General features: G+C 45.0%; 1 protein-coding gene across 2 annotated transcripts in view; it reads left to right on the forward strand.

Moving 5' to 3' along the window:
- The first annotated feature begins 244 nt into the window (after positions 1 to 244).
- The window catches only part of LOC114213589 (myb/SANT-like DNA-binding domain-containing protein 3), a 123359-nt gene continuing 102691 nt past the window's right edge, over positions 245 to 20912 (forward strand). For both annotated transcript variants that reach the window (XM_088018942.1, XM_028108846.2), the window contains exons 1-2: positions 245 to 315; positions 14007 to 14457. In XM_088018942.1, the coding sequence (XP_087875068.1) occupies positions 14040 to 14457 (418 nt within the window). In that variant the 5' untranslated portion in view covers positions 245 to 315; positions 14007 to 14039. The remainder of the gene's footprint in view (positions 316 to 14006; positions 14458 to 20912) is intronic.

The following is a 20912-nucleotide window of genomic DNA, read 5'->3' on the forward strand; positions in this document are numbered from 1 at the left end:
CGCGCCTCGGGGGGAGCCCGGCGGCCGCAGCTTGGGGAGGTGGGGACTGCGCGGGGCCGCGCTCCCGCCCTGCTCCGCGCCGACGGACCGGCAGCCGGCTTGTCGGCCCACGAGGGGGCGGCGGCTCCCGGGCTTTGTGGCCGCGGCGCGCGCGGCGGGGCCTGGCCGGCCGGGGGCGCGCCACCACCGCCGCCCGGCGCTCTGGAGCCCGCGGCCCTCCCGGCCGCCCCGCCTGCGAAAGGAGCCGAGGCCGCCCGCGCTCGCGCCTCGCCGGCCCCTCCCCCGGTCGCCGCGGCCGCCGCGCCGCCGCTGCAGGTAGGAGGCTCCCCCGGGGGCCGGCCACAGTGGGGCGGGGGCGGGGGGGGCCGGCGTGCGGGGGCCGCGGACCGGCATGGCGGGCTTCCGGGCCGAGCCGCCGAGACCCCTGCCCCGCAGGCTGGGCGGCAGCCTCTGCGCGCCGCGATGGGACTCGGTGAGTGGGGCTGGCCTGCGGCGTACAAAGCCTCAGGGCGCGGACCTCGGGGAGATTCGGCGGCTCACCCGGGGCTCGGGGGACTCTGGCCCTACCGCCCCCACACAACCCCCGGGCCGGGGGAGCCGCTGGGGAGGAGTCCAGGCGACCGCAGTGCCCGGGTCTTCCCTCCCAGGGTCCGCGCTGTTTGCCAGGCACTGTGCTCGGCGCTTTTCCATACTTGTCTCCTTTAAGACCCCCCCAGTGCCCCGTCCGAGGGTGTAATGGGAGGGGTCCCTCAGTCAGGGGCCGAGGGCCGAGCATCATCACATCGATGCCCGCCTGACCTTGGGAAAGCTTCTTTACTCCGAGCCTGGGCTGCTGCTACTGTAAATGGGGGTACGGTGGAGGGGGTGTTGCGGGGAAGTGCCTGCTCTAATACTACCCCCGGTACTATTGTGAGAGATAATATACATAAATGATCATAGCTAAATTTTGAGCACTTTCTCTCTACCAGGCCCCAGGTACTAAACAGTTGGCATGAGTTATCTAAATAATCACACCGGCGCTATGAGGGAGCTACTGTAAATTGCCGGAATAATCTTTATTTAGGAGTAGGAAACAGTGAAGGATTTATTTAGCCTCCCTCTTCTGATCCAGGAGATTGGTTGTTTCTTAGATGTGGTAACATTTAAGATTACAAATGTTTCTGCAGTACAGGAGAGAGGTTATAGGATGCAGGGATCTATTTGTCACACATTTTATTTTTTTATTTTTATTTTTTTAAAAGATTTTATTTATTTATTTGCGAGAGAGAGAATAAGAGACAGAGAGCACGAGAGGGAAGAGGGTCAGAGGGAGAAGCAGACTCCCTGCTGAGCAGGGAGCCGGATGTGGGACTCGATCCCTGGACTCCAGGATCATGACCTGAGCCGAAGGCAGTCGCTTAACCAACTGAACCACCCAGGCGCCCGTTTGTCACACATTTTAAATGAGGTAGAAAACTATCAGGATCGGGGGTGTGGATTTCAGCGTGTCAGATGGGAGGTTGTGTTACCAAGGAAATGGTTAAATATGAATTCAAAACCATAGTTCCTGAGTTATGATTGAGGACTGTTAGGGGAATTTGGGACGACAGAGAGAAAGGGGGAGGACTGGGGAGGGGGAGAGAGGCAAGAATTCTGAAGCTCTGGAAGGTGTTGAGGAAGAGAGCAGGGTTCACCACCCCAGAAGCCTTCTGGACCAGGATTCCATCCTGCCCTTAGAGACCAGGCATCCTGCTGGGATGAGATCACAGGTTGTCTTTTCTTACTCCCAGGCCACCCCAAAATTACTCAGATGGGTTGAGAGCCAGACTCTTCCCAAAATGTCATTGTCCCTTCTGGTGATTCCTGAAATTCTTTTCATGTGTTTGAGGAGATTGGGGTACTCACGGACCCTAAAGGTTGATAAGACACTTTTTTTTTTTTTTAAAGATTTTTATTTATTTATTGAGAGAGAGAGAGAGAATGGTAGAGAGAGAGCATGAGAGGGAAGGAGGTCAGAGGGACAGGCAGACTCCCTGCCGGGCAGGGAGCCCGATGCAGGACTCGATCCCAGGACTCCAGGATCATGACCTGAGCTGAAGGCAGTCGCTTAACCAACTGAGCCACCCAGGCACCCAGGTTGATAAGACATTTAAGATACAAAGGCCTACCTGATGTAATGAAGGAGTGTGTTTTGAACACAATTCACTTGGTTAGAGGAGCTGTGGGCATAAGGAGATTATTTGGGGGTTCAGTTTGGAATGGGGAGAATGAAAGGCTTTGGACCCTGAAGAAGGCAGGGAAAGGCAGGCAGGAAAGCCTAGGGACTGTACCCCCAGGAAAGGGACTGGAAAGGGGAGCTGAGGACCTCACAACACCCATCTGCAGCCTGCTCACTTTTCGCCTACCAAAAAGGCATCCTTTCCTCTCCCCGTTTGTGGCTATTTCTTACTTGTTGTGAAAGGTAGGTCTGGGCTGGATTCAGGCTGACTTTTCTCCTGAGTAAGTAGGAAAGGCTTCTGGAGAAGGGTTCTTTTAAAACCAGGCCTTGACGGAGGTGGGTATTTGGGTGCCTAGTGATGGTGAAGGCAGGGAGCAGTGTCCATAGTGGAAAGCGCAGTTGCTTTGGAGAAATAGACAGCTTGGGGTTCAAATCCTGGCTCTGCCATTTATCAGCCGTGTAATTTTTTATGAGGATAAAACAATGTTTTTTCAAAGGCCTGGTAGGGAGCTCAGCCAACACTAGTACCTTCTTCCCTGTCCATGGTGACATTCCTTCAACAAATATCTGCTGAGCACCAGCTGTCTGCTGAGTCCTAGGCTTCCTGCTTGGGATACAGAGATGAGTCAGAAATTATGGATTCCCTTATGAATTTCCCAGTCCAGTGAGGGAGATGGACACAAAAAGCACATTACAAAAAATATGGGAAGTGCTACAGGATAGTCATATACAACTGGCAGTGTGCTCACAGAGGAGTAACTAATTCACTCTGGACAGAAAACTCAGGGCCAAATTACCTCTAACAAGAGGAGTATGAGACTTTATGATAGAGATTTTGAATGCTACCACCTCCTAACTTGTCTTTTTTTTTTTTTTACCTTTGCCTTGTTTTTGCCCTGATACCTTTCTCTTAAAAAAAAAAGTCTAGTTGCAGTGTGTGCATACTTTATAAGCTACCTCAGACTCATTTTAGAAGGAAGCTATTTTTTTTTTTAAGATTTTATTTATTTGACAGAGACACAGCGAGAGAGGGAACACAAGCAGGGGGAGTGGGAGAGGGAGAAGCAGGCCTCCCGCGGAGCAGGGAGCCCGATGCGGGTCTCAATCCCAGGACCCCTGGATCATGACCCAAGCCGAAGGCAGACACTCTACGACTGAGCCACCCAGGCGCCCCGGAAGCTATTGTAAATATAACAGCCCAGGCATTAATTGAGGAGCCATCACAAAAATGTCACAAGAGTTGGACCTTGAGGGATGAAAATGAGCCCTTGGTGGGGTGCATATGACTCTTGATCTCAGGGTTGTGGGTTTGAGCCCTATGTTGGGTATAGAGATTACTTAAAATTGTTTTAAAAAAGGAAAGAAAGAAAATGAGCCCTTGGTGGACCTTGGAATAAAGGATTCCAGCCAGAGGAAGCCCTGTGTACAGAGCCATGAGAACACAGCAGGTTCAAGGGCATGAAGTTGAGTTTGGTCTGCTGCATTGAAAAATATATGGAAAGAAGGGGTTGGCATGGGGTGGCAGGGGCACAGATCTGGAAAGGCCTCGAATGCTATGTGCAGCATTTGGACTTGATCACTGAGGAATGCGGGAGATGTAAGAGGTTTACATGCAGGACTGAGGCATGATCACTGTGTTTTAGGAAGAGCCCTTTGGTAGTTGTGTGGAAGAGGGGCTGGAAGTTGGGAGATCATTTTGGGAGACCAGGGCCTGACCTTAAAAATATAAGGCAATAAGGATGAGAGAGGAGGTAATAAATACTGAGGTAAAACGTATAGGAGGTCTTAGTGATTGGTTACCTATGATGGAAGAGCATGCTGAGTTTTCTGCTTTGGGCTGCATTAAGGTGGCTGAAATCATCAGAAATCAGGCGGTTTGAGAGTAGGGGAATAATTTGTTTCCTTTTGTCCATGAATAATTGGAGATTTCGGGGCGCCTAGGTGGCTCAGTCGGTTAAGCAACCAACTCTTGGTTTTGGCTCAGGTCATGATCTCGGGGTTGTGGGATCGAGCCCCAGGTCGGGCCCTGCGCTCAGCGGGGAATCTGCTTGAGATTCTCCCCCTCCGTTTCTCCCCTCCCCTCTCTCAAATGAATAAATAAATCTTAAAAAAAAAAAAAGAATTGGGGATTTCTGAGGTGCCCACACGGACAGCTAAACAAGTGGGGATGTGTGTGGTGCTGAAGAGAGAGAATGGGGCTGGGGAGAGAGGATCTCCCTGACACCCTTACTTTCTTTTGAACAAACACTGAAAATCTGTGTGCTAAAAATACAAATAAAATGTAGTTCCAAGCCTCAGGAATTCACCCTCAGACAGTGGCAGCACTTGAGAATATGGATAGATTGCGGTACAGAGTAATTCTGAGTGCTGCAGGAGGGGTAAATACTTGGGACCTCTGGGCCAGAGATGGGAGTGAGCGCCCCTGGGTGTTCTGAAGCAGTGGGAGGGGAGGAGCGAGCACTCACAGGCAAGGAGTGGGCTGGAGTGGGAAGGCCCTTTCTGTAGAGGATACTTAAAAAACGGTTCCAAGGGAATCTCAGGGAGCTTGGGGTAGGGGTGGGGAGATGGTTTAGGAAGGAGCCATGGGGAGGGAAAGGAGGGGCTGGGACTTTTAAGAACCTCCTCTAGAGGAGAGTGTGAGGGTGGAAGGACGGGAGGTAGGAGCTCTTGCCTTAAACACAAGGCTGGTTCTGCTCACAGTCACACTCAGACACAGATGGTAAAAATAAACACTTCCAAGTTACAAGGCCGCCTGGGGTGGGTGGTGATGGGGCAGAGGAGGGAGAGCATTAGAGGAAGCAGGTTCATCTCAAGGTTTAAGACTGCAAAGCCCTCTGAGGGAAGGAGGGATGATGGAGAGGGCACAGGTGAGTGGCCATCCTGGGTGGTCAGCTCTGAACCTTTGAGAGCAGGTATACGGGAAGGCGGGCACAGGCACAGTAATGTCTGATTACTCCTACCTCTGGATAAAATGAAATCATGAAGCCGTCATTGTCATAGTCTGGCTCTTAAAAATTTGGCATACAAGGGCGCCTGGGTGGCTCAGTTGGTTAAGCCTCCGACTCTTGGTTTCAGCTCAGGACACAATCTTGAGGTCCTGGGATTGAGCCCCGCATTGGGCTCTGCGCTCAGCGCGGTCTGCTTCAGATTCTTTCTCTCTCTCCCTCCTGCTCACTCACTCTCTATCTCTATCAAATAAATAAATAAAATCTTTAAAAAATGTTTGGCATACAGTACAATAGCATTTACAAGAAGAAGCCAGAAGTAATTTCTGTTATAAATCCTCTGTCAAAGGAGAAGTTTTATTTATTTTTTTTTAATTTTTATTTTTTTAAAGATTTTATTTATTTATTAGAGAGCGAGCAAGAGAGAAACAGCATGAGAGGGGAGAGAGTCAGAGGGAGAAGCAGGCTCCCCACTGAGCTGGGAGCCCGATGTGGGACTCGATCCCAGGACCCCGGGATCATGACCCGAGCCGAAGGCAGTCGCTTAACCAACTGAGCCACCCAGGCGCCCAAAGGAGAAGTTTTAGATAGTAGAACAACTAGATGTGATTAGTAAAAAATGCAAACGGCAAGCAGGTTAGTTTCAACATATATTCCACAAATATGTATCAAGTGCCTTCTGTGTACCAGGCCCTCTTCAGTTTGCTGGGGCTACAGTAATGACCAGATCCGATCATCTGCTTTTGACATTTCACCTGGAACTACTTAACCTCTAGGTTAAACCTGTGTGTGGGCCTTACGTGGTCTGATGTGCTGAGATCACTTTATTCTGTTGTAGTGTTCTCTCTCATTGGCCAGTTGCGCCACCAGCTTCATAAATAATCAGAATATACCATGTATGTGTATTTGGCAAAGAACTGTGGAAATCAGGTTGCAGGAAAACCATCATAGCCGCAGAGCTATGATGGACGACCAGTGCTGGATAGGACTTTAGAGAACACCCACTTTAGCTTTATAATTTAGAGATGAGAAACCAACAGGGAGGAAAGGGGACTTGGCTAATGTCACCCATTTGATGTCAGAGTTGAGAGCAGTGCCCTTTGAGTTCCTAGATGGGATAGTGGGGAAGGCTTGAGGGCACCTCATAGGAGAGCCTCTTGACCATGAGAAGGTTCGGAAGAGATGTTGAAAACAAATGAGGAAGCTTTGCTTTTAGGTCCTCCTGTGTTAGTGGAAACCCAGGAAGCCCCCACTTTTGCTCTGAGCCACAATTTCCTCATTTATAAGAGGATTGGACTTTTAGTTGTTTGTTTTTTTTAAGATTTTATTTATTTGAGAGTGAGCGAGCGAGCATGGGGGGAGGGTCAGAGGGAGAAGCAGACTCCCTGCTGTGCAGGGAGCCCGACGTGGGGCTTGATCCCAGGACCCTGGGACATGACCTGAGCCCAAGGCAGACACTTGACCATCTGAGCCACCCAGGCGCCCCCTGGACTTTTCATTTTAACATGTTAGGGTCGATGTCGCTTCGAGAAAATGTTGTTTTGGGGATTCTGAGTCAGGGAACAGTCAACAGGCCAGGATAAGAAATGGCTTTTCACCTCTTGAGAGCAAAATGGGTCACCCATAACGTCTTGCCTTCAGCTCACTCACACACCGCTATGCGTTCTTTCTCTCCGCCTTTCCCAAGTCCTGGTCTTCCTTTGCTCCAATGCTAAGTCTAATTCCAGTCTATTCTAATGGGAATTAAGGTTCTTAATCTAGATGCCCCCAACCCTGGAGTAGTGTCCCCTGGGCACATCTCTGTCACAATGCTTATCACCCTGCCTTGTCACCAGCCTGCCCTCCAAGATGCTGTACTGTGTTAGGTCTTCATTGGACTGTGACCTCCTTGATCCTAAGGAATACCCCTCTCTGTGGTTCCTGCGCAGGGTGGGAGCTCCTGGATCCTCTGCTTCTTCTGGATGCCTCCCCCCCATGTGGACACATACACACGTCCTGGTAATTCCTCAATTTGAAATAGTCTCTTGTGTGCTCCTCCTGTCCATTAACATTGCCACCACTCAGCATCGAGGCCCTTCTCAATTATTTATCTGAATGATCTCCTTCAACTCTGTGTTCATATCCTATACATTCTTAAAGATCTAGCTCAGATGTCCTCTTGTTCACGAAGAATGCAAATTATGCTCTTCCTCCTCTGCCCAAGGTGCTTTGTCCTCTTTTGTGGTGTCTGTTTCAGCGTGCTTCCCTTGTAGTTAGCAGTGTGTGCAGGCCAGCTCGCTTTCCAGGCTATCACGTTCAGCTCATTTTTGTGTCTCCCACATAGTCTAGGACAGTACAGAGCCTTTGGCAGTTTCATGACACATCTGTTGAATTGTGCGTCTATGCAGCGAGAGCCAGTAAGTATCTTGAGTATGTCTTGTAGATAGACCACTAGGGTATTTTTGGAAGTTTTTTTTTTTTAAGATTTTTATTTATTTATTTGAGAGAGAGAGGGAGAGAGAGAGCCCGAGCGGAGGGAAAGGCAGAGGGAGAGAGACAGGTCGACTCCACACTGAGCGTAGAACCCGACATGGGGCCAGTCCCAGGACTCCGAGGTTGTGACCTGAGCCAAAATCAAGAGTCGGACGCTTAATCAGCTGAGCCACCTAGGCGCCCCTGGAAGCTGTTTAATATGGGTGGGAGGGGTAGGAAGAACTAAAATTTATTGAAGCTTTAGTCTGTGCTTCTTCTTTACTCAAATTGCAGGGTAGTTGTGCAGATGGAGTAAGACTAGTAGGAGGTTGTAGCCTTATTTTACAGATGAAGCACTGGAGGTTAATTGATTTGGCCAAAGTCACAAGGCTCGGTGAGTGCTGAAGTCAGGATTTGAGCCCAGGTTTTCTGCATTTCTTGGTTCACTTCACTTCACTTCATGAGCAGGAATTCATTAAGGTTTAAAAGATCCTGACACCTGCCCCAGGTCTCAGCACTACCCATCTCCAGTCACGGTTCCTGTTCTGAGTACTGACTTCAAAGAACTCCTTTTCCATAAAAGGCAATAAAAGTAAAATCTGGCCAACTTGCTCTAGTCTTTGCTCAAATTTTAGGACTTAGATTGACCCTTGGTGGACTTAAAATATCATTAGATGGTGTATTAGTCAGCCTGGGCTGCCATAATAAAATACCAGAGACTAGATGGCTTAAACATCAGAAGTGCACTCCTCATAGTTCTGGAGGCTGGGAAGTCCAAGATCAAGGTGCCGGCAAGGTAAGTTTCATTCTGAGTGAAGCTGCCTCTCTAGGCTCGTAGCTACTGCCGGCCCTCTGTGTGCTCACGTGACCTCTTTGTGAGCCCTTGGGAAGACAGGGAGAGGGGAGAGGGCAGGAAGGAAGGAGGGAGAGATGAAGGGAAAGGGAATGTTCTCTGACGTCTCTTATAAGGACCCTAAATCCCCTTGAATCAGGGCCCCACCTTCATCACCTTATTTAACCTTAATTACTTCCTTAAAGGCCCAGTCTCTCAGTACAGTCATCCCAGGGATCAGGACTTCAACATATGAATTTTGGGGGTGTGCAAGCATTCAGTCCATAACAGATGGATTTTTGTTTTAAAGTGGTATCAGATGTACTTACTACAGTCTCTGGTGGTTTAGTCAGTGTTAGTGTTTGGGGAATTGTGCTGTTTCCTCTGTTCTTTTTTGGTATTGGGTTCATGCTCTTACTTAGTCCTGTCTCTGAGTCTTTGCCTGGCCCAGGGGGAGTTTTCATTGCATTTGGATTTTGTTATTTTTTTTGACCATTTTTACTTTAATGCAGCTTTTGATGTACAGACTGTTATCAGGTATGATACTCATTCTGTGCATGATAGGCAGTTTGATGCCTATATCAGAATGTATTCATTCATTAAATGTTTAATGAAGGCCCATGACTGTGAGGGTCACTGGGCTGTTAGTTGAACCACAACTTGCTTTAGGACTGGTGGCACTGTTGTCTAGCACAACAGTGGACAGAAAAGATGATCTGTATTGAGCAGAGTTGAGGGGCGGGGAAGGCCCGTCTTTCTCTAACAAAAGCTGATGCAGCAGGAAAGGCTTATTATGTTGTCATCTATAACCAGTTATGGACATTGCTGGGTAGTTTTAAGCTAGAATGTGCTTTCTGGCCTCAAAGTTTCTATTAACAAGCTTCGCCTGGAGATCTCTTTGAGAAGTGTTTGTTTACTTAGGACTGTCAGGTGCTCAAGCAGAATGTCAGTGTTCCCCTGAGGCATGGACCATCTTGAAGCTATGTATCATCTCAACAGTACTTCTCAAACATACATTCTTATCAGATCAACAGCAGAAATTATTTCAGAGCTCTGGTTAGAAAGAGAGTGGTTCACCTTGGGGCGGGGTGGCTGTGGGCCCTAGGTTTGAGACATGGAGGCTGAGGTGATGGGGGGAGGTGAGGGGAAGAGCGAAGAGCCGCCAAAAGGAGATGGACAGAAGCAGGAACAGCTCCTCATGAGTAGCTCTACCCTAGGAACTTTCCCTGCTGACAGATTGCTAATTGACATGTAATTTGACATGTAATTTGACATGTAATTTGAGCAGGGACAGGAGCAGCAACCAGGTCCGAAAGAGGAGAGCTAAGCAGGGTGAGGACATTGGATCTGGGTTTGAATCTGGTTCTGCCACTTACGTTTTGTGTGGCCACAGGCAGGTTACTGAGCCTCACTTTTCTGACCTGAGAAATGGAATTGGTTAGTGGGAATGAACAGCTTACTTCATGAGGCTGTTGGGAATCCATAGGGGACCTTTTGGGTACACTGCGTCATACCAGAATTCTTTTACAGCCCTGCAGAATGCAACCACATGGCCCAGCGACACCTACTGTTCTACAAAATTAAGCAAAGTAAATTGGTAACTCTGGATTTACTTAGCTAGTGATTAAATAACAGTTTAGTTAATAGGCTATTAATGGTCCCCAGGTGTTGGTAATTCTGAGTATTTGCTTTTGAGAGCAGTCGGTACTTTAATAAAGTTTTTTTTTTTAGCAGAAAATACTGTAGTGTAACAAATGGGGTCTCAGGGACTATTTTTGGGAGGATTAAATGATATAGTGCATGTTAAGCACTTAGTATAGCGTCTGACCCACAGTAAGGACTCAATAAAGGTTATCTGCTATTGTTAACAGCAGTTACTAGAGACTCAACTGGTCACACGGGTCAATATACTCTCCACGAGGTCACCACCACCTGGTGGCAGCGAGTGGTACTGCATACATTGTAAGGTAGAATCATTTAATTGCTTGAAATTAATTCCATGGAATTTCAGCTCCACCAAGTATTACAGGGACTTTGTTCAGAATGTGACTTATTTGCCTGAGAGCAGGAATTCATATTTCGTTAAACAGTGAAGTGACATTTTTCACCTTCATAGTTGGCATAGAATAAAAAAAATGTTAATAGCACCACTAAACGAAGTAGGGAAACAGAAGTGCTCATGCGCTATTAGTAGGAATGTGAATTGGTACACCATTTCTGGAGGACAGATGGTGATGTAACAGAAGTCTTAAGTGTTTTCGTCTTTTGTCTTTTCTAGGAATTTATCTTGAAGTAAAGTTAGAAAAAAAATCTAGAAAGAAAAAGTATATAAATAAATAAATACATAGAAATAGCATTGCCTATATTGGAAAAACATAGGGAACAATTCCTTTTTCATTTGCGAATCAGATTTCTCAATCTTTTTAGCAATGATTTTTTTTTAAGATTTTATTTATTTAAGGGGGTGAGAGAGAGAGAGCACACGAGTGGAGGAGGAGGGGTGAGGGGCAGGGGGAGAAGCAGACTCCACGCTGAGCAGGGAGCCTGATGCGGGGCTCTATCCCAGGACCCAGAGATCGTGACCTGAGCCGAAGGCAGACTCTTAACTGACTGAGCCACCCAGGTGCCCCTTTATAGCAATGATTCTTAAAAAGAGTGAGAGTGTAAGGGAAGGTAGGCATATTGACATCTCCTGGTGCAGAGGAGCTGGGATGGGAGGATCAGAATTTGTTCTAGAATCTGTGTCGTTTAAGAACATTCAGTTGGGCATAGATATCTTGGTAGAGTTAGAAATAGTACAGAAGAGCTGTATTGTAGCAGGTGTATAGTAAAAAATTTCTGTTTAGGGAATGTTGATTTATAGGGAATAAGAATATTGATGAATGCAAAAGATTTTGGACCTTTGGGGAAGAAGGGGCCTGGATTGGGTAATTGTAGGGACATTAGACCAGTATGATTGAAATACAGGCCTGGGACTTTAGGGGTGCAGAGATATATACCCAAAGATAAATTTCTCCTTGTTTAGCTTTGTCCAAGACCTGAGGGTCAAAGAGCCTTGACATATATCTAAATCTCTTGATCTCTGATAACTGATATTCCCCACAGTGAGTGTGGGGCAGGGTACCTTGTATTCGGAGACACTAGTCACATGAGTACTTCATTCTAACCTTAACTTTGGGGATGAGGTGGTGCACAGTGAGAGACCCTAATTGGGTTCTCTTGCCTTCATGGAAAGCCCATGCTCCTTGGCCTCAATCTCAAGGCTCTCTGATATCGCCTGGTCCTCTCCAGCTGCAGGTCTAACAGATTTCAGCTCTTCACAACTATAGTAACCCCTCTCCGGGCATAGTATGCGAATAGCTGGCTTGTAATAGTGTGATTTTAAATTATTATACCATTTATTTAAAAGTCACAGCCTTTTCCCCTAACTTTTTATTGTGGAACTTTTCAAACATACACAAAGATGGAGAGAATAATTTAATGAATGTTTGTGTACCTGTCACCCTTGTTGATGTTCAAATGTTTCAAGTTGGTTCCTTTCAAGTTGGTTCCTAATTCTTTTGATATGAGTTGATCAGTTTTAAATGGACTGCATCATCAGTATCTTGATGCTTGCCTGTTATTCCAAAAAATCAGAAGCTTGGAAAATATAAGGACTGATGTGTTGGCCCTTTCCACAAAGGGAAACATGCAACACTCATTTTATTGCTGTATTCAGTGTTGCTTAGTGACATTCTTGCCAGAATGTATTTGAGAGATTAATTGCATAGGAAACTTCCTGTGATTAAGAGATGTGGGAAACACGTGGGGTCACAAAACGCACATAGATTCAGGGGAGTAAGACATTTACTAAGCATTTTTTGTGTGAAAGATGCTGGCTCAGTACTGGGGAAGATGGTAAGATGACCTAAGGAAGTCATGGTTGTTGAGTAGTTTGGAATCACCCAAGGTGAGAGCCCAAGAGATAGTTGTGAAATGATACTGAGAATACTAGGGTATTTGAACTGCTAGCGGCAGCAGATTGTAGAACACAGGTTACCAGAGAGTGAGGACAGAGGTGGGGGAAATGGGAAGATAATAGTCAAAGGGTCCAAAGTTGCAGTTACGTAGGATGAACAAGTCTATGTCTATAGAGAATAATACTGTATCGAATACTGGAAATATGCTGAGAGAGTAGGTTCCAGGTGCTCTTAGCACACACACAAAGATGGGAACTGTGTTGGGGTACCTGGCAGCTCATCGGTAGAACATGTGATTTTTGATCTTGGGGTTATAAGTTCAAGCCCCACATTGGGTGTAGAGATTACTTAAAAAATAAAATCTTTCAAAAGAAAAAAGGTAACTATGCGAGGAGATGATACGTTAATTAGCTTGACTGTAGTAATAATTTCATTATGTATATGGCTATCAAATTAAATTTAGGTATATTAAATATATTTTTCTTTTTTTAAAGATTTATTTATTTATTTTAGAGAGAGGGTGGGCAGAGGGAGAGGGGGAGGGAGAGGGAGAGAGAATCCCAAGCAGACTCCCCACTGAGCAGGGAGCTTGACATGGGGCTTGATCGCATGATCCTGAGATCACGACCTGAGCCGAAATCAAGAGTTGGATCTCGACCGACTGCGCCACCCAGGCGCCCTTACATATATATTTTTAAACTAAATATATTAAAAGGTATGTAGACTTATTCCTAAAATGGAGAAATATAGTATTTCAAAAATTACAATATATAATTGATAACTTATTATATGTGAACAAAGACTTTAAAGGAATATCTGTAATAAAAATGAATATTTGGTGTGTTAAAAAAAATACCAGATTATGGGGATAGTCTAGATTCTTGACCCCCCAAGGTGCCATCTTTGTGATCTTGGAAAGTCTACTTACTGGCCCTTAGTTCCCTCAATTGAGAAAAGGGCTGTTGGCCCTTTCACCTCTGAAATTATATGAATTATTTACATAGGACTGTACACGTAAAAGTGGCCCTCAGACCTTAGGGATCACAGACTCCAAGCCCTCATTTTAAAGATGAAGAAACAGGTTCCTCTAGGAGCATGGCCCTGTCCAAGGTCACAGACATAGTGATGGAAATGTCAGGTCTTTTGGGGTGATTTCTTGATGATTCTGAAATCTGAGTGCTTATGTTATCCATCCCATTTGGTTACACTGGCTTTTCTTGTCCTCAGCTGTGACAAAACTTTGAGAAAGCTGTTTAGTTGAAAAGCTGCCTAACATTATGAATGTGGGGAATGATCAGTTCTCTGACATTGAGCAGAAATAAATGAACAAAGTAAGAGTTCCTTTTAGATGTTCAACTTTTCTTTTTTGCGGTTACATACAAGATATTCTCAGAATGGCCAAGACCTACAATAAAGGACCTACTTGAAAATCTTCTTTGAAGTAAAACCCCACTTCTAGTGACCTTCTGAACGTTTTTCCTGAGATTATCCTAGTTCAGCATTAATGGGAGAGAAAGTCCTGCGTTTCAGGCAAGGGAATCATGTCAGGGATTAAGCTGACGTAATTTGCGGCCATTTTCCTTGCTGGAGTTAGTAATGATTGTTTCAAACTTCCTTTTCAGGATCGCTAACAGCCAGGAGAAATAGAGTGGAAAATGCAAAACAACGAAATCATAAAACCTGCCAAATACTTCTCGGAATTGGAAAAGAGCATCCTGCTTGCTTTGGTAGAAAAGTACAAATATGTGCTGGAATGCAAGAAAAGCGACGCGCGAACTATTGCACTCAAGCAGCGCACCTGGCAGGCGCTTGCGCACGAATACAACTCTCAGCCGAGCGTGTCACTGCGGGATTTCAAGCAGCTGAAGAAGTGCTGGGAGAACATCAAGGCTCGGACCAAAAAGATTATGGCCCATGAGAGGAGAGAGAAGGTGAAACGGAGCGTCAGCCCTCTTCTGAGCACCCACGTCCTGGGGAAGGAGAAGATCGCCAACATGCTGCCGGAGCAGCTGTACTTCCTGCAGAGCCCTCCCGAAGAGGAGCCCGAATACCACCCTGACAGCGCGGCCCCAGGTATTGGCTCCTGAGGCCAGCCTGCGTGCGTGTTCTCACCGGGTACCTGCTGGGCGTGTTCGTTTTACAGTCTCTTAATTCTGAGGGTGTTTATTAAAGAGAAGCTCTCATGTCAAACTTGATTCTTCCCAATTCAAAATCTGCAGGTTATCCAGAACAGGCTAGTCCTAGAAGTACAGAACGACAAAAGGCCTTGTTGCTATCCTTGTTCTCGAGGTCTCTCTCACCTTTATCATGAAGAATAAAGGAAAGATAAGGGGCTGTGTTAATATAGTTACGAATGAAGTACCTCAGTTGCTTATCTCAACCTACGTCCTCTCTATTAAAGAGAATTTCTTTGAATATTTATATTCATTCATTCAATCTTATTTTTTTTGTTTTTGTTTTTAAAGATTTTATTTATTTATGAGAGAGGGGGAGAGAGAGAGAGAGAGAGAGAGAGAGAAGCAGAGGGAGAAGCAGGCTCCCAAGGGGCAGGGAGCCCAATGCGGGACTCGATCCCAGGACCCTGGGATCATGACCTGAGCCGAAGGCGGATGCTTAACCATTTGAGCCACCCAGGCGCCCTCAATCTTATTATTTTTAAGACTTTATTTATTTGACAGGAAGAGAGAGAGAGAGGGCTCACAAGCAGGGGGAGCGGCAGAGGGAGAGGGGAAGCAGACTCTGTGCTGAATAGGGAGCCCGATGTGGGGCTCGATCCCAGGACCCTGAGATCATGACCTAAGCCGGGTGCTTAACTGACTGAGCCACCCAGGCGCCCCGTCACTCAAACTTATTTTTTACAAAAACTATTTTTTAGGACCTATTATGCGCAAGTCACTCAGAGGCCACATTAAAATAGTGAACTATTTCAAACTTGAGAATTAAGTACTAAGACAAATATAGCAAACATCTGTTCACATTCACCCAGATTAAAAACCAGCATTTCGACCCATTATAATATTGTGATCCACAGTTTTGGTTTGTGGCACTCTAGCAAAGTTGAGAAATTCTGGGAAAAATTCATTTTAGTTTAATATATTTTCATTGAAAACAAGAAAAAATACAGAATTTTTAGGGAAGGAAAAGACTGTCATGGAATCAAGGGTGTTGTGTGTCATATGATTATCATAGCTTGGAAAGGTTGGAATGAAGGGGCTGTTGAAATGTCTCTAGGCAAGGGGAGGGTGGTAATGCGTATAGATAAATTGCCAATAATTCTTGCCTCCTTTAAGATAGGAATGGCCAGTTTACATAATGATTCATTGTAGTTTGCAGAAGACACACCTTAAAGCAGAGGAATATTCCTGGGGAGGCCAGAGGGCTGCTCCAAGGACCCAGCAAGCATTTGCTTAGGAAAACCATGAACTTTGGCTTGCAGGAGGAGAAATTAGTGTCCCCAAACTAGATTGAGCTTTGTGGGAGTGGTTAGTTATAAATGACAAGAAACTATCTAAAACCAAAAATGTTATCCATATAGAGTGAAAAAGATAATAATAATAACCAAGTGAACCAAATACATGTTTTCAATTAGCACATTTTTTTTGCACTGTAGGCAGATCATCCTAGGAAGCGACATTATTATCAAAAATCTGTTTGCTGATCATTTGACCAAGATTAAGCGCAGGGAGCCATTTGGATGACCACAGTGTCATGAACCTCACGTATTGTTTTCCAGTGTAGAAACCCTGCGTGAGTTTTGATTCTTGAGTTCCCAAGCCAGGGTACCTCCCAGTAGACAGTGTTGATATGGACACTGTCCCCTCTCTCTCTTACCCTTCCTTGTTAACTTCTGTTGTGGATGGGACCCTCTGCTAATTGACAGCATCCGTCTCCTGGCCTCAGAGTCATTCATGCTTCGTGGGCAGTGAAGGGAGCAGTGCTGAGGGAGGGAGGCAGGTGAATCAGCAGGGCTGTTTTTCGAATTGCTCAGTTCCCTGGGAGATGTTGCTGAGGAAGATGCTGGGATAGACTGCTTTCAGTTAACATTGCAAATCTTTGATCTGGACTATTGTGTATCAATTTCATAGGGTTATTCTAAGGGGACAGTCTTATTTCCCCATTTTCAAATTCTAGAGTAGGATCGAGCAAGTTCATTCCAAAAACTTTTTTCTTTCTTTTCAGAGGAAATGATGTAATTCATCTACTCATAAACATAATTTATAATTTCCAGCAAGAAGGGAATAAATATGGATTCTCAGTGTCCTTCTGTGGTGACATTTCTAGAGACTCATACTTGTAAAAGAGATTGATTAAATTGATTAAATTGAGTGTGTGTACCTATATGACATGGGAGACTTCTCTTTTTGCTGGTAATGACCAAAGCACAGCCTATGCTGACTATTCCTGTTTCTAGGTCACATCTGGAGGGCGGTGGAGAACCATGGTGCTTTGTCAGTTGGGAAGTGTGTCCAAAGTAATCTGTTAACACTAGTAGTTAAGGTACCGGAACTCTCTTTATACATTAAAACAGCCGTGAGGTTACCTCATTTTGTATTTCAACTTACTTTCGAGAAAGAGGAAGAAAGCTGTAATTGTCAGTTATCCCTTCTGGGTCTTGGTGGGGGAAAAAGCTGAAAACTTGCAATAGGATATGGCTTTCATTTTGTGGTGTGTATTTTGTTTGACACATAGACTGTGTGTGTGTGCGCATGCTTTAATTTAGTATCTCTAACCCTGTGCTGTCTAATACAGTAGCCACAAGCCACAAGAGACTAGTAAGCACTTGAAAATGTGGATAGACTGAATTGAGATATGCTCTAAGTATACACACTGTATCATTAAGACTTAATACCAAGAAGAGAATGGAAAATATCTTACTAATAATTTTTATTTTGATTACATGTTGAAAAGATAATACTTTAAATATATTGGTTAAAATATATTATTAAAATTAATTTCACCTCCATTTACTTTTTTAAGGTGGCTATGAGAAAATTTTGAATTACAGAAGTAGCTGGTATTATATTTCTATTGGACAGTGCTGTTCTAACACCTTACAGAGTGCCTGTTACAGAGTTAGGTGATTAGAGATCTGTTGAAATTTGTTGAACAGGATGGAGCCTGGCAGTATTCCACTAGAGGCCTCCCTCCAACTATTTCTTGTGTGAGATGGTTTCAGCTGTGTCATCTTGATCACCATCCTCTGGATATTCTTAGCTTTGTCCATGACTTTCTTGAGATGTGCATCTGTATTTTTGAACACATAGTCTTAAAATTTAACACTAAGGAATGCATTTGCAAAAAACCCAGCATTTTCCCCTTAAATATATTGAAACAATTTGTATCCTATCAATTTATATTATGTGGTCATTTGGCTAACCGGTCTTTCCCATTATCTTGGGGGAACAGGTTTGCAGAACAAACTAAGGGAGCCAACAAAATGTGCTAGGGGTGGGAAGGAGGTTAAGCTGACCAAATGTCAAATACAGTTAAGAAAACTAAGCTTTCAAAAAAAAAAAACAAAACTAAGCTTTCAAGTAGTATTCAACTATCTTAAGAGAACTTATATATAATTTCATATGCTATTATATAATAGCTATTATTTCTCTATTATAAAGCTACAAGCAAATAATGCAAACATGGGTACACAAAACTATAATTAAATAATGTAAATATTTATTAATAAATTTATTATTAATCACTTTTTAATCCAATCCTCTTCTTTTGGGGTGGGAACTCCAGTACAGAGACTGAGTTATACTTCTGGTCATGGCACATTAACATCACTGGTCTGTGAAAAGCCCCTTTTTTGTGTTACTTATATGTTTATTCCCTTGTTATTTATCACCGTTAACCACGTTCATTCTTTTCTTCTGCCTCCTAATCATTCCAGTGTACTTGTGTATTCCCTCACATGTTCTTGAGAGCAGGCTTTGGTGTTTTGAGTGCATATATTTTAAACTTACATAGAGTGAAAATTGTGCTATAGATACCATTCCTTTTTTTTTGGCTGTTTTTCATTTAGAATTTTTAAAAAAGACTATTTATTTGGGGGAGGCAGGGGGAGAGGGAGAGAGAGAATCTCCAGCAGACTCCCTACTGAGTGCAGAGCCCATCATGGGGCTCAGTCCCACGACCCTGAGATCATGACCTGAACTGAAATCAAGAGTCAGATGCTTATCCAACTGAGCTACCCAGGCACCCTTCATTTAGAATGTTTTTAAGATCTAGTCCCATTTCAGTGTGTAAATCTAATTTGTTTGTCTTAGTTGACGCACGATACTCTGTAGTATGCACTCACTGCATCTTGTTTACCCAGTCAGTCCTCTTTCCTTTGTTGTGTGGAGAAGGGCTGGGGTTCGGCCTGTACACAGTTTCCTTTCCATCCATATACTGCCACAGTAGATATTTCCTGCTGATATTAAACTTACTCCAGTTGCCCAAGTTGAAGAATACCTCTTTGAGTGTTCTCTGCTCCCGGGAAAGCCCTTAGGCCTTCTGATCCATTTTGTACAAGATTGAGTTGTTTTCTACTTTGGGTGGCTTTGTTTTACCTGGGAGAGAGATTACATGGTGTGTGTTTACAGGAGGTTACCATTCCCAGGATAGTCTTTCCAATTAAGAGAAGATTCTCCCCATCTGAACACTAGCTTCCATTCATTGAAGCTAATATTTGTTTGAAAGTTAATTAACTACTCCATCAGGCTCCTCTAGTTTTAAGCCCCAGCTTCTGCCAGAGTTTTCTTAAGAGGCCGGGATTTTTTTTTTCTTCAAAACTTATGTTAGCACACATTCAAACTAAAAAAGGATAGTTTGAAAGTAGGGTCATTTCTCTGCTCCCAGACATGACCATGCTTGTCTTCATGTTCACAGCTCTATAGAGACAAATTTGGAGATCAAAATTTGGAATAGGTGCCCATATTCCTAATAATAGAGCCTTTTGTGGGCACCTGGGTGGCTCAGTTGGTTAAGCGACTGCCTTCGGCTCAGGTCATGATCCTGGAGTCCCGGGATCGAGTCCCACATCGGGCTCCCTGCTCAGCAGGGAGTCTGCTTCTCCCTCTGACCCTCTTCCCTCTCGTGCTCTCTATCTCTCATTCTCTCTCTCTCAAATAAATAAATAAAATCTTTAAAAAAATAATAGAGCCTTTTGTAGTGGATACGACTTAGAGGCAGCATTTTTAAGATGCATAAGTGATCAGCTGGGCGAGTGAAGTAGAGAGAGGCTGGGTGTTGTAGTAGTTGAGCTTGGATTTTGGAGTCATGCAAGACCTGGATTAGAGTCCTGGTTCTTTCAATTAGCCAAATGACTTTGGATATTGTGTTTGGTTTTCTATACTAATACCTCCCCCTCAGAAGGTTGTCTTACAACCTTAAATGAGGTGATGGGCTGCAAAGCACTAGCCTCGTGCCTGGTTCGCTACTCAGAAAATGGTAGCTGCCTTCATCATCATCATCATCATCATCGTCATCAGACTCCTAAAGCCTGGAATAGTTGAGATTAAAAATGAGAATTTAGAAACGGGGAGAGATGAGCAGCATCATGAAGGCATGAACTTTTTTTTTTTTAATCTAAAAGATTTTATTTATTTGACAGACACAGCGAGAGAGGGAACACAAGCAGGGGGAAGTGGGAGAGGGAGAAGCAGGCTTCCCGCTGAGCAGGGAGCCCGATGTGGGGCTCGATCCCAGGACCCTGGGATCATGACCTGAGCCGAAGGCAGACGCTCAGCTTAATGACTGAGCCACCCGAGGGCATGCACTTCCGAGATTTAGAAGAGCATACAAAGCTCTCCTCTGGAAGGGAATCACGGAAAAAAGAGGCTAGAGGTATCAAAAAATGTCTGTGTCCAGCCTTCAAAGAAGACACTTTCAGATCTAGGACTAGATGGGAAGCAGATGAGGTAATCCTCTTTACAGTTGTTTACATCTGAGGGACCCTATTCTCAGGGCGAAGCCTTTCCCATTCCCTTATCCTGTGCCTTGGCTCTCCACTCAGAACACTGTCCTGTCTACGCAGTTGTGCTGGGTTCAGTGACCCACTGAGACCAGTTCATTCCCACACATTTCTGACATGGCCAGCAGTGTCCAAGCCCTGTAGTGGGTTCTCCGCAGGGATGAGTAAGAGCCAGGTTCTGTCTTCAAAGTGTTCAGAGACCCGAAGGGGAGGTAGTTAAGCCACCAGTTTTAACAAGTGCTCTGCCAGAGGTAGGCTCAGGAGGCAGCAGGAGAGTGAAGGAAGGACAGCTAATTAAGGCCACAGCCCTTGGAGTTGGGAAAGATTCCTAGGCAGACATCTTCACTATCTTCTGGATGACACAGAGGTACTTTTTTTTTAAGATTTTATTTATTTATTTAATTGACAGAGAGAGAGACAGCGAGAGAGGGAACACAAGCAGGGGGAGTGGGAGAGGGAGAAGCAGGCTTCCCGCTGAGCAGGGAGCCCGACGCGGGCTGATCCCAGGACCCTGGGGCCATGACCTGAGCCGAAGGCAGATGCTTAACGACTGAGCCACCCAGGCGCCCCCACA

This window comes from Eumetopias jubatus, unplaced genomic scaffold, assembly GCF_037043125.1.
Source record: "Eumetopias jubatus isolate StellerSeaLion01/CBP00866 unplaced genomic scaffold, mEumJub1_p1.0 scaffold_15, whole genome shotgun sequence".
In the NCBI taxonomy this organism is placed as follows: domain Eukaryota; kingdom Metazoa; phylum Chordata; class Mammalia; order Carnivora; family Otariidae; genus Eumetopias; species Eumetopias jubatus.